Below are 13,011 nucleotides of genomic sequence, written 5' to 3' on the forward strand. Positions count from 1 at the left end.
GCTCCCCGGGGAGGCGGGAAGGGGGCCGGCGGCCGCCCCCCGCCCCCGCCGTGGGCAGCGGCAGGATGTGCTGTCCCTCCCCTGCACTTCCCAGCGAGCACTTTACATAACTTCTGCTGCTTAGTCACAGCTTCGGCTCTTTTTTTTTTTTTTTTTTTTCCCCTCTTTTTTTTTTTTTTTGGAGCGATTTTCTCAGCCGCATCAGAGCGCGAGTCATTTCGGCAAAGGGAAGTCCCTTCCTTTCTTCCGTTCCCTTGGTAACTGCACAAATTTGCTCTTCAAATGATTCATGACCGGGGTGCTGTAGGAGTTCCCTCCTCCAACACAAATCGCTCCCACACAACCACACATGCCCGATTAATCACTGATTGGTGTCTCTTCCACAAGGTAGACCCGGAGAGCGCACGGGCTCCGTCGCTCTCCTCCGGCCATCGCCGCGGGGTCCCGGATACTCGTGGGGTCCCCTGGATGCTCACGGGGGTCCCCAAACGCTCACAGGGGACATACACACTGGTTTTCGAGAAATCCCATCCCCAGGACGCATTTTATGGGTTCTATATGAAATATTCCCATGGTGGCGGGACGGGAGCTCAGTGCTCTCCATGGAGCCAGCAATGGAATTGGAGCTCGGCGCTGCCTGATGGTGATGGATAAACCTTCCCTAAACTCCCAGTTGCATCAGCACAACTTTATTCTTGCTCTAATTTCTGTTTTCTCCCCCAAACTGCCATAGGTTAAACAAGCAGGGGGAAAACTGGAGTACCAGAGGGTCGCCTGGCATTCTAGAAGGTCAATCCCTCCCATGGCCGGGCTGGAGGGACAGAGCCCCACAGCCAAAAAAAAAAGCCAGAAAAGAGCCATAAAACAGCCAGAAAAGTCCTTTATGGACCCAAAATGCCATGAGGCAGAGCATCATCCCAGTGCCACGATGCTCCTCCACACACCTACACCTGCACCACGGCTTGGGAAGCAGGTTGGGATGGAGCAGGGAGTCAGTGAGCACTTGGCTGCCAGGAATATCTCAACTGGAAAATAAAATTAATGTGCAAGATAGCTGCCTGCCGTTTTGGTAGGGTTTATCTGATTTGTTCTCTCCTCGTTACGAGGAGCTAATTAACAAACCATCGTTTAAATAAACAGCAGTGAGAGTGTTTGTAACCTCGGCTTTATTGAATTGTGACAAATTATTAGCCTCTGCATGGGAAATGAAACAGAAGCATCAAGGGAAAAAAAAAAATGAATTCCCATCGGGATAACCTGTGAGGAGATGGAGCAGAGGGAGCAACTCGTGGCACGGCTCCTGGTCAGTGTGAAAACGTGGGATCATCCCAAATAACCCCAAAACCAGGCGGGTTTCTGGGTGCTGAATGCTTTAGTGCTGTGGCTTCACCCTAAATTCACCCCTGTGGAATGGCAGGGCTGGGAGCATCCCTGGGACAGGGCTGGGATGAGAGGATAAATCCGAGCTTGCTTAGTGGCAGCTCTTCTGGGGCTTTGGGAGTGTAATTACCTGGGAACACTAATTACGAGGCAGGGGAGCATAAAGCCGAGTGGCAGCTCACGTGGGGTGGGAATGTTGGGGTTGGCAGGGATGCAGCAGTGGGATCAACCCCCTGCCACACCAGGGCGAGTTTCTCCCCGAACAGAGCACCCCAGGACTGAGAGAATCATAGAATCATGGAATTGTTTGGGTTGGAAAAGCTCCCTAAGATCATCAGATCCAAGCACTCCTCCAGCACTGGCAAGGCCACCACAAACCCATGTCCCCAAGAGCCACATCTACAGGGGTTAAATCCCCCCCGGAATGGTGAGTCCACCACTGCCCTGGGTAGCCTGTGCCGGTGCCTGACCACCCTTTCAGTGAGGAAATTTTCCCCAATATCCAACCTAGATCTCTCCTGGCACAGCTTGAAGCCATTTCCACTTGTCCTGTCTCTTGTTAGCTGGGAGCAGAGCCCGACCCCCACCTGGCTCCATTTCAGGCATTTCCCAGGATGAGAAATTCATAGAATCCCAGAATGGTTTGGGTTGGGAGGGACCTTAAAGTTCATCCCATTCCACCCCACCTTCCACTAGCCCAGGTTGCTCCAAGCCCCATCCAGCCCGGTCTTGGGGGCACTTCCAGGGATGGGGCAGCCACAACCTGTGCCAGGGCCTCACCACCATCAGAGAGAAGAATTTCTTCTGTAGAACTTGGAGTGCAAAGCAAACTTCCCCAGAACAGCAGCCTCTTTGCTTATTTTGGTTTTTCTTAGTTCTTTTTTTCTTTTTTTTTTTTTCCCCTTTTATTAATAAAGGCTTCATTAACAAGCAGCGACAGAAACTCGCACCAGGGAACTGACTATTCCAAGGAGCCAAGTCATCAATTAAACCAACATTTCTCTCTGTTCTTTCCCTTTCAAACCCTCGGTTTCATCACCAAAAAGGAGAGTCGAGAGGGCTCCAGCAAGGAGAAACAATACCACGGCACCAACTGCTTTATCTGCCCCTTCTCCCCCCCAGTGAGGCAGCAGATCCCACTGGCACGGCAGGTTTCAGGAGTCCCACAATGTCACAGATCCATGGGAATCATGGATGCTGCCTGGGACAGGCAAGGAAACCTGCCCCGACACTCCGGCATCTCCCAAAATGTGGATCCCTCCTGTCTCCAGGATACCCAAAAGCTGGGTTTTTTTTTCTCCTCTAACATCAATTCACCCACTAAAAATCATTCCTTGCTCTGACAAGATTTCTGTCCTGTTGGGATGCTGAGTGTGATCACGAGCGCTCTGCAAAAGTGTCCCCAAGGTGTCCCTACAACTCTTCACGTGGCAGCTGAAGAGCAGGAATAACAGCAACCAGCAATTAACGGCTGATCCCTACCATTTCTGACAAACCCCAGCATTCTGGGCAAGCTGGAGCCGGGTGCCAAGTGCTAGAGAGGACAAGTGTCCTGTGGGGCACAAGCGTCGCTGTCCCTTTGGGACGGGCACAGGGACGCGGGGTAGGTTGGACGAGCAGCTGGCCCCCCACAGCTCCGTTTCCAGCCTCTCCTGGTGCAGAAATCCCATAATTTTTAAGGTTAATAAAGCCCTTGTTTGCTTAAGACAGCACCTGTTTCTATGGTGACACTTGCAACCCGGAGCCTGTTTATCAGCCGGCGACGAGGAACGCGCTGACAAACGCGAGCGCCGGAGAAGACACCGCGGTGAAGACCAAGAGTGGTGCCAGGACCTCTGGGAGCAGGGATGCTGCGGTCCCTGGGCATCCAAACCTGCCAATCCCGCATCCATGCGTTCCCCACTCCGCTCTACAAAGCCATGGGGGTGACTGGAGCACCGGGAGCTGCACCCGGAGCACCCGCTGTGGGGGGAAAAGCCACTCCCGGGATGGGCGATGGGTGGGAATGGCTTTCCTTCAAAAACCTTGGATGCAGTTCCCGTCTCCGACCCCACACTTGACTCTGGCAGCTCCGTGCCTCAGCTGCCCCCATGCCCTGTCCTGGGGAGGGGTCTGTGGAGGCAGCTGAGCCGAGCTGTGCCCGTGGCAGCAGCGCCCGGCGGGTCCCGCTCCGCTCCAGCCTGGCGCAGGATTTCTCCCGGCTGGCAGAACTGGTTTCCATAACGACTTTCTGTTACAAACATATTTTGATAAAAATAAAGTTAAAGCAGCGAGGTTTTAGTGGAGTACAAATTCGCTGCTCTCGCCCTCCCCCTTCCTCCTCCCCAAGGAGGGGGAATAAAGACGGAAAGCTTTCCATTTGAAGGGCAGTATTTTCTCCCTTCTTTTTCTTTCCCCGCTGAATACAAAATGGAAAACCTTGTTTACTGGGTTTCGCTGTAAACTGGTTCCGACTCTGCCTGGTTACCTGATGCTCTACAGTATATACAGGATAATGTGATAAATTCATTTCCAATTCACTGCATTATCCTTTGAATATTTTAATGACTCATTGAATGGAGTAAAAAAAAAAAAAAAAAAGCTATTTCAAATGAACAATTATGCTGCATTAGAGTAAAGGCTGATTATATTTAAACACTGCTTCCATGGATAACGGGACATATCGACCTCCGCCTATAAGAGCTAATTTGGCTCTTATCTCTAAATAATTTTACACTGCAAATTACCATGAAAACCTAAAGGGCTTTAAAAACATTCATCAAAAGATATTATTCCACTTTGTAGCAACATTTTTATTTAAATTATTTTGAATAGGAGTGAAAGCATCTCTCCTGTTTGACAATCGGAGCAGCGACGGAGCAGCAGCTGATAAGGAACGGCACCGATGGGATGGGATGTTCCATCCCCAAACCCCACCTGGGAGAGCAAATTCAGAGCCAGATCCCAAACTTGGTGGCGTGCCAAAGTACTGCAGCACCTAGAAGTGGCATTTTAGTGCTGCTGGAGCTGCTTCCCTCCGATCTGGGGGATTGCAAAGCCGGGGTGACGCTGAGGAGATACCCGAGGGATGCCGGGATGATACCCGAGGGATGCTGGGGGGGTGCTGGGATGATGCCAGGGCAAAGCCAGGGGGATACTCAAGGGATGCTGGGGGGTGCTGGGATGATGCCAGGGCAAAGCCAGGGGGATACCTGAGTGATGCTGGGATGATGCCAGGGCAAAGCCAGGGTGACACCTGAGTGATGCTGGGATGATGGCAGGGCAAAGCCAGGGGGATACCTGAGTGATACTGGGATGATGGCAGGGCAAAGCCAGGATGATACCCAAGTGATGATGAGGGGATGCTGAGCAATGCTGGGGTGATACCCAGGTGATGCTGGGTTGGTGCTGGGATGATGACCCAGTGATTCTGGGGGATGCTGGGCAATGTTGGGGTGACACTGGGCAATGCTGGGGTGATACCCAGGTGAAGCTGGGTGATGCTGGGGTGACACTGGGCAATGCTGGGTGATGCTGGGGTGATGCTGGGCAATGCTGGGGTGACTCTGGGAGCTGCTAGGGTGATACCCAAGTGATGCTGGGCGATGCCGGGGTGATGCCCAGGTGATGCTGGGTGATGCTGGGGTGACACCCAGGTGATGCTGGGCAATGCTGGGGTGATGCCCAGGTGATGCTGGGTGATGCTGGGGTGACACCCAGGTGATGCTGGGCAATGCTGGGGTGATGCCCAGGTGATGCTGGGCAATGCTGGGGTGACACTGGGCGATGCTGGGGTGACACCCAGGTGATGTTGAGCACTGCTGGGGTGACACTGGGCGATGCTGGGGTGACACTGGGCGATGATGGGGTGACACCCAGGGGATGCTGGGCAATGCTGGGGTGACACTGGGCGCTGCTGGGGTGATACCCAAGTGACACTAGGTGCTGCTAGGGTGCTGCTGGGTGCTGCTGGGGTGATGCCGGGGCACTGCCAGGCGCGGGGGCTCCGGCAGCCCCCAGCCCTGCCGCCGGCCGCCCCGTCCCTCCCGCAGGAAGGCACTTGAAAGCCCCTCTCTGCACCAAAGCAACAGAAGGTGTCATGTAAAGCCTACACGGTTATTTTAGAGCCAGTGTGCAAATAAGCCTGTCAGCTGAAGCTCCTCGGAGCCAAGACTCCCATATACCCCCCAACGATCTGCATTTCAACGAGACACCATGTGGCTGAGCCCGCCGGCTCCGCCGCAGCCATTTGGGGCTGGGGGCTTGGGAAAACTCCCACTGCAGCCCCGGTGGGACACGCTGGGACCCCCCCTCTGCACCCTCAGCAACGGGCACCGACCTCAGGGCTTGAGGGAAGTGGGTTTGTCCCAGTGCCCTGCCAGGACGGCGCTGGTTTGGGTGGTTTATAGTGCAGGGGGGATTTATACGCATTGCTGTGTGTGTGTGTAGATGAGAGATCCGTGTACACACACCCACGAGAGATAGATGGGATATATATATATATCCCATCATTATAGAGATCATATCAATATAGGCATTTTATATATCATATCACAGAGATTCACAGAATAGCTCACACTGGAAGGGACCATGAGGATCATCGAGCCCAAATCCCTGCTCATATATGTGTATATATATATATATTTATATATATTTTATATATATATCTCATGATAAGAAAGCTTAAGGAATAGTTGGGGTTGGAATCGGCCCCATCCCTGCAGAGACAAATCACCTGGGCACGGGAAAACCCTTTCCCTTCCCAAAAAAATCTCCTTTTCCCGCCCTCCAGCGTGGCCTGACAAGGAATTTCTGACCTTACAAATCACAAACTGAATCGCCCAAATGCCAGGGGAAAACCAAATAAAGCACCTTCCGTTCGTGCTGAAGGTTTTAATCCTGCAAGTCCCTTCTTTGCTGAAATGATTTCGTACTCAAAAAAAACCAAAAAAAGAAAACCACAATAATTAGCAAGAGCCTCGGAAGGATCTGGGTACAGAAGGAAAAACAAGAGCTTGGGCTCCTTTGCGTTCAGTAAATATTAAAATTAATGAGAGACTTTCAGGACCCTGTTGTTAGAAATGCAGAAGGGCTTCTGTGAAGGATTAAAACACAAAACAACAACAACAAAAAAATAAGCCCTGTACACAAATTCCTGCAATTATTCCCAACGCTTTCTATTTTTCAGCCAATTATGAAATTCATGGAAAGTATTAATATCCGATTTTAATTTGCTTAATATTCCCATTAACAATAAAAAGTCTAATTAAGGTATCTGTACAAAGAGCCCTCAGCAGTAATTTCAGAGAATAATAGAGGAGAACGACGAGATATTTCTTGTTAAATGCTCGCTGTAAATTAATTGATATCTTAATTAGGCTTTAGTACTAAGATTATTAGTTAGATTGATTCAGGGCTGAAACATCTCATTTTTTAAGGGATAAAAGCAAGCAGGAGAGGAACAAACTGATTTTCCAAAATATTTCTGAAGGGAGAGCAACGACACACATTTTGGGAGCAGGGGTAAGGACTCATCCCATGAGCACAGAGCTGGGAAGCACCAGAATTCAGCCCAAACCCATTTTCCTCCTGTTTGCTTCACCAGACTCAAAAGCTTTTTCTCCTCCCCAAAAAATAAAACCCAGAAAGGGAATACAGATTTTTTTTCACCCAAACCACTTTTTTAACCACAAAAACCACCCGGCAGCAAGAGCTGTTTGAAACGACGGGTTGTCTCCACACAGAAAACTGGTGGTGGGGAGTTGGCAAAGTGCTTTTTTTTTTTTTTCCCCAGCATTTCCTTAGAAGAAGAAGGAAAGAAAAAAAAAAAAAAACAACAAACCCAACAGCAATATTTTTGGACCAGCCTGGCTCTATATAGCCTGAGGAAGCACTTCCCTACCTACACGCCCAGCACCATTTACATTTCTCTGGCAAACACTCGTCCCTCGGGATTTCGCTGAGATGCTGCTGCACCGACAGGGATGTGCATCCTATGGGAATCCAGCTCTCTGAAGCAGGACCAGGATGCACCCTGATGCTCAGGAATGCCCCCAAGCTGCCTGGACCCCAATGCATGGACCCCACAGGGGACTCACCAGGATGTCGGTGACCACCCAGTGCCTCCAGTAGCGGTGCCGGGGGTTGGCTCTGTTGGGAGCGTCGGGATCCACCATGACCAGCACGTACTTCTTGTTCTGCAAAGAGAGGAGAGCAGAGCACTGTGGGCACAGTGTGTGAGCAAGGAAGAGCCCCCTCCCAGGAGCTCTATCAGCCCCCAAATCCATGTTTTTCCACAATTCCCCAAGCGCACTTTGATGGTTGATCCACGTTAAACGAGCAGAGGTGAGCGAGGAACGTGCACCAGGGCAGGCCACAAACCTGCTTAGGGTGATTTACTCCTCGTGGTCTAAATCTCTTTAAATACAGGAAAAAATGTGTTTTCTGCCTCCTCTAAATAAAAGGCACCAAGGGGAATTCCCTCTGCTTCCAGCCATCCTCCAACCACGTCCCACCGCGGCGCAGGGCAGAGCGGTGTGGCACAACCACAGTCCCTGAGAGAAGGTGATGGGATATTTTTGGGTGGCCAGGGACAGGCTGGACACCCAAGGGTCCACGGGGGTGGCTGTGAGGAGCCAAACTCTACCTCACACACCCCAAAATAACTAAAAGGTGTTCCAGGGATGCTGCAAGAAGGCAAAGTCGCTGCCTCACCACACATCCAATGGGTCCAGTACCACTTCTGGGTGATGGAAGTGGGCAGAGAGAGCTGGGATTTGTGGATGATACTGTCTCAGTCCCCAGAAAACCCCCACAGCCCACCTCAGGTCCCCACAGCAGGTGCCACCAGCACTGAGACAACGTGGATATTTTGATCTGCTGAGGATGGAGCTGGGTTTGAAGTGACCTCTGGAGGGAGGCTGTGGATAGAAAACCTGCTGATCTCCAGGGATTTGGCAGGACCTCAGGCACCAGATTATCCTGCAAGCACCCAGATTAAGGGATCTATATCCTAATAAAACCTCCAGGTGCGTCTGTCAGCTCACCAGTGGCACCACTCTCCGCTCCAGGGCGGAGGTTTCATAAACAGCTGTGGGATTTAGCCATGCAATTCCCACTGAAATTAGCTGGAGCTCTGTGGCTACATCCCCTGGTCGCTTGTGAAACCAGGCTGGGATTTTCACAGCGAGGTTGTTGGGGCTGACAGAATATTTTTTTTGCTCTATTTCCCAACCACTGGTTGGGGTAAATGGGGCAAGTGAGCCCCGGGGTACTGCCATAGCCAGAGACCCCCTGTGCCCCCTTCCCTGGGCATCCCACCGGAGCCACGCATCCCTCAGCCCCCCCTGCAGACTCCACCTCCACGAGAAGTACCAGTTTAACCAGAAAACGTGGATTTCAACTCATTTAGCAACCAGCTTGCAACAGCTGCAGAGAAAATCCCAAACTCATGCAACCCCCCTGCCCGGGAGCGTTGCCCTGGTCCATTAATCCCAGCCTGGAGGAGGTTACACCAAGCACACAGATATGGGACAAGGGGGTGTGATGGTGTCACCACGTGAGGCCGAAGGTCAGGACCTCAGGGCAGAGCCACCACCTCCCTCCTCATGAACTCCCACAGCTGCAGCATCCCAGGAAAAAAATCCCCCAGCAACGTATTCCTCGTGGCGCTGAAATCGGAGTTTAATGGGAAGGAGGAGAAGGAAGGGGCGGGGAGGGGGGGGGAAAGAAGAAGCCCGACAACCCAAAAACCCTACGCTGGAAGTGTGAAGGAATTTGAGCTCTAACTTTGGGGAGGGTGGGGAGCTGAGCTGAATCTCTCGGCTCCGCTCGGAGCCCAGCTGGTGGGAACAGAACGTGTAGTCATGGGACTGTCATCGTGTGCTGTCCAGGTTAACATGTAGCATTTCTATTACTATTAACAGACTTTCTGCTCCTCACTCCATCTGTTCTTCGAAATAATTGCAGTTGTACAGACCATGCCTTCGCTCCAGGCAGGCTCTGGGGAGAGGATAGTGCTTTTATGCAAAAAAAAAAAAAAAAAAAAAAAAAAAAAATTAGAAAAAAAAAAGGGGGAGAAAAAAATGAAAAGGAAAAAAAAAAGTGTTAAAAAATAACAGCAAACACGAGAATAGAGTGCAAGTGAAGCTAACAGCAGGCTGGGAATTCGGGACAGATTGTGGCCTAGAAAGGTGACGGCGCACGCGGCCGGGGGCCGGCGAGGCCAGACCCCCGTGGGGACGGTCCCCGGGGTCAGTGGCCCTGAGCTGGGCTGCCACCGGGGATTTTTCCCCTCTCCTTACCTGCTGGCCACCCTAAGAACCACAATCCCTCACCTTCCACCTAAAGATAGCAAAGCCCTCCACGACCCGAGTTAATCCTGGCTGCTTAAGGTGTGTCACAGCCCGTGCCAGCTCCTGGGGCTGCACCAAAACCACCCCACAACCCCCTCCCCGACGTCCTCAGGCACTGCTGTGCACCCCAAACACGGGGTAGGTGTGTTTTTTCGCTGCTTGGCAGCAACAGCAGCCTGAGTGCTGGTGATTTTCGGGGGTTTTTTGATGCTGAAATCCCTCCTCGACACAGGCTAACAGCATTAGCTGCTGTCAGGGCTGCAGACGGGAGCCAGCCCGGAGTGACACGGGAGCTGCTCAGCTTTACAAGCATGAACCAGCCCCGGGGATTTTTGGAGAGCAGGAAAGTGGCTTTACATCAGAAAATTCCTCCAGTGTGGAAGAACAGGCGGCATTTTACTGTGCAGAGGGAAGGGAGGAAGGGGGAGAGGGAAGATAAAGCCACTCTGGGCTGCCACAGATGAAAATTCGGGGTAACAAAGCACCCCCGAAGCCCTGTCACCCTTTCCTGCTCAGCCCAGGGCACAGAGGAGCTGCTGGTGTGAGGGACCCAGTGGGGACGTGGTGTGTCCCACCAGTGCCATGGAATCCTGGAATGGTTTGTGTTGGAAGGGACCTTAAACCTCATCCCATTCCACCCCCTGCCATGAGCAGGGACACCTTCCACCAGCCCAGGTTGCTCCAACCTGGCCTTGGGCACTTCCAGGGATGGGGCAAACACAGCTTCTCTGGGCAACCTGTGTCAGGGCCTCCCCACCCTCCCAGGGAGGAATTCCTTCCCAATATCCCATCTAACCCTGCCCTCTGGCAGTGGGAAGCCATTCCCCCTTGTCCTGTCCCTCCATCCCTTGTCCCAAGTCCCTCTCCAGCTCTCCTGGAGCCCTTTTAGGCCTGGAGACCTGGCTCTCAGGTCTCCTTGGAGCCTTCTCTTCTCCAGGCTGACGTGTGACACCGATGGGGTCACCCTTCCAAGGGTCACCCTTCCCTGTTCCCCCGGCCATTCCTCACCCTGGGACACACTAAAATTAGCATTTAGCCACTGCAAGGAGCTGCTGCCTTCCCTAGGGCTTGGAGTCGTGGCTTCACCCCCCAGCTTTGCCCTCCACATCCCTGGGAACGGGCATCCTGCCCTGCTCCACCACCTGACACAGAGCAGGGGCAGCAGAGCTGGTGGCAGGTGACACCAGGGCTGCATCCCGTGTTTTGTTTCCAGAGGGAAGTGGCAGCAAAATCTCCAGTTATTCCTGCAGAGAGCATTAGCATCTCCAATTAGGCACAGGTTTAGGAAACTTGCTCGGAGCAGGCAGGGACTTTTCCAAGAGGCAGGCGGGCAGGAGAGGGATTTGTGCGCCGGGGATACGCACACAGAGAGCTCAACAGATCCCGCGGAGCCGGGGCTGCACAGGAATTAAAGACTTATCCAAATGAAAGCAAATAGGGTGTTAAAGCGACACACATGTAGAGCGAGCGGTTTCCTTGGAAACCAGCGCACATGGAAGTGCCACACGTGCAGTGCTCCGGCATTTTCGGCAGTGCCAGGGTGGCCATGGGGGCTCTGCCCTGCCAGGGGTGCCCCTGCTGGGCTGGGGATGCAGCGGGATGAGCCCAGAGGTGCCCACGGCATCCCGCTGGCATCTGTTTCTCCAGGGTGTGGAGAAAAAATGGCTCCAAGGGCACTTCCTCCTGGGTGGGAAGGGGAGATGGATGGTGCTCAGCTCTGCTGGCCCTGCTTGCCTTAGGAATTCTATCCCAAAACTAAAGGACAGAGCCCCAGCCAGGCGCCCAGCCCAGCACCTGCTTCCCAAGGCGGGTTTGGATGGTTTTGAAAAGTCCACCTGGATCCTCCCCAGCTCCTCCATCCCTCGGAGCTGTTCCCTGTGCACACCTGCCTGGAGCACGTGTTGTTCCCTCCTGGAAGCGCCCAACCCCTCGCCACACAAGGGATGAGGTGAGAATTCCAGCTGTCCCATTGCCACCCACACATCTTTTCCAGCTCCTAAGGAATGTCCCCAGGTGGGGAGCTGCTGTGGAAGCAAATCATGGCACCGACGGGTTACGACGGTATCTGAGCCAAAGGGCCTTCCACCTCCCTGGCATTTCAACATCCCATATTATCCTGCTGGAAAGGATTTGGGGGTGACAGATGGCACGAGACGATCCACACCAGTCCCTTTGGTGTGGAGAGGGGATGGGGAGGTGCATCCCAAGCAGGCAGCGCCCACACCGGAGCCAGGCAAGAGCCGGGTTTATGCAACCACAAACCAGAGAAACCAAATATACCCAAAACGACTTCCCAGAGCGGGGCACGAGCTCCTGGATAGGCAGGGAAGGTGGGAAAGGTACTCAGAACCTTGGGAAACATTACTGCAGCTCTCCTAAGGGACGTCTCAAGGGTCCAACCCATGTCCCACCAGCGCAGGAGTCGGAGCGATGCCGCTGCTCCCGCGAGGTGGAAGCGCCGCAAGCACCAGCTGAGAGTCAATCTGGGCTTCTTTCTTGGCTTGTCCCCAGTACTGAAAAGTTTCTATAACAGGCACCGAGTTCGCAATTCTGCTGCTGCTGCTGCTGCTTCGCCAAAGAGAAATTCCAGCTCCCTCCTCGGTGGCAAGAAAATTGTTTGCGACCGAGTTGTTGTGGCTCCGGGAAGGAGCTGCCGAGCGTGGCAGGATTTCACCTTCTTATTTTAAACCTGCCCCTCACCACTTCCACGGGCAGAAATAGGTCAGCAAAACGAACCCTGCTCCGCAGGACTTGCCCAAGGGAACTTCATTGACTTTCCAACACGCTGCAACTCTCCCCACATCCCTTCGCTCTCCCTCGGGACTCGCTCATCGGCCAAATATTTATGCAGCCGAATGTTCTAATGAGAATTGATTCATCCAGGGGTGTTAAGGAGCATGTTAAAGGTCTGTTCCCAGATTAAGACCTTAGGATGCTCTAAGGGATGGATTATTTGCAATGAAAGCACAGTTTGTTTTCCCCTCGTGGCAGATTAAACCAGCTCTGTGCAATAAAACTGCAATGGGGTGTGCTACACACTTGACACAACCGGGCAGAAAGTGGGATAAATCTTCCAGAGGGATGCTGGAAATACAGGTGGATTGTGCCTCTGGATCATTTTTGGGGAGAGAGGAGAGCAACAGGCTGTGCTTCCTCACTCAGAGACCCCGCTGTGGCTCACGCCCTGAGTTTCCCCAGTTTAAAGCCCACCTCGATCATTGTCAAAGGGGGACAGGGCAGCACATTTCAACCCCATCTTCCTGCCAGAGGAGAAACCCAGGAGGGAATTAACACCCCG

General features: G+C 52.8%; 1 protein-coding gene across 1 annotated transcript in view; it reads right to left on the minus strand.

The window, feature by feature from the left end:
* Window positions 1-13,011, minus strand: part of PEBP4 (phosphatidylethanolamine binding protein 4) — a 72,534-nt gene that overhangs the window by 31,024 nt on the left and 28,499 nt on the right. The window contains exon 4 of the mRNA XM_027714066.2: window positions 7,458-7,556. Coding sequence (XP_027569867.1) covers window positions 7,458-7,556 — 99 coding nt within the window. The remainder of the gene's footprint in view (window positions 1-7,457; window positions 7,557-13,011) is intronic.

This window comes from Pipra filicauda, unplaced genomic scaffold, assembly GCF_003945595.2.
Source record: "Pipra filicauda isolate LSUMZ 115617 unplaced genomic scaffold, ASM394559v2 scaffold527_size357992_pilon, whole genome shotgun sequence".
Taxonomy (NCBI): domain Eukaryota; kingdom Metazoa; phylum Chordata; class Aves; order Passeriformes; family Pipridae; genus Pipra; species Pipra filicauda.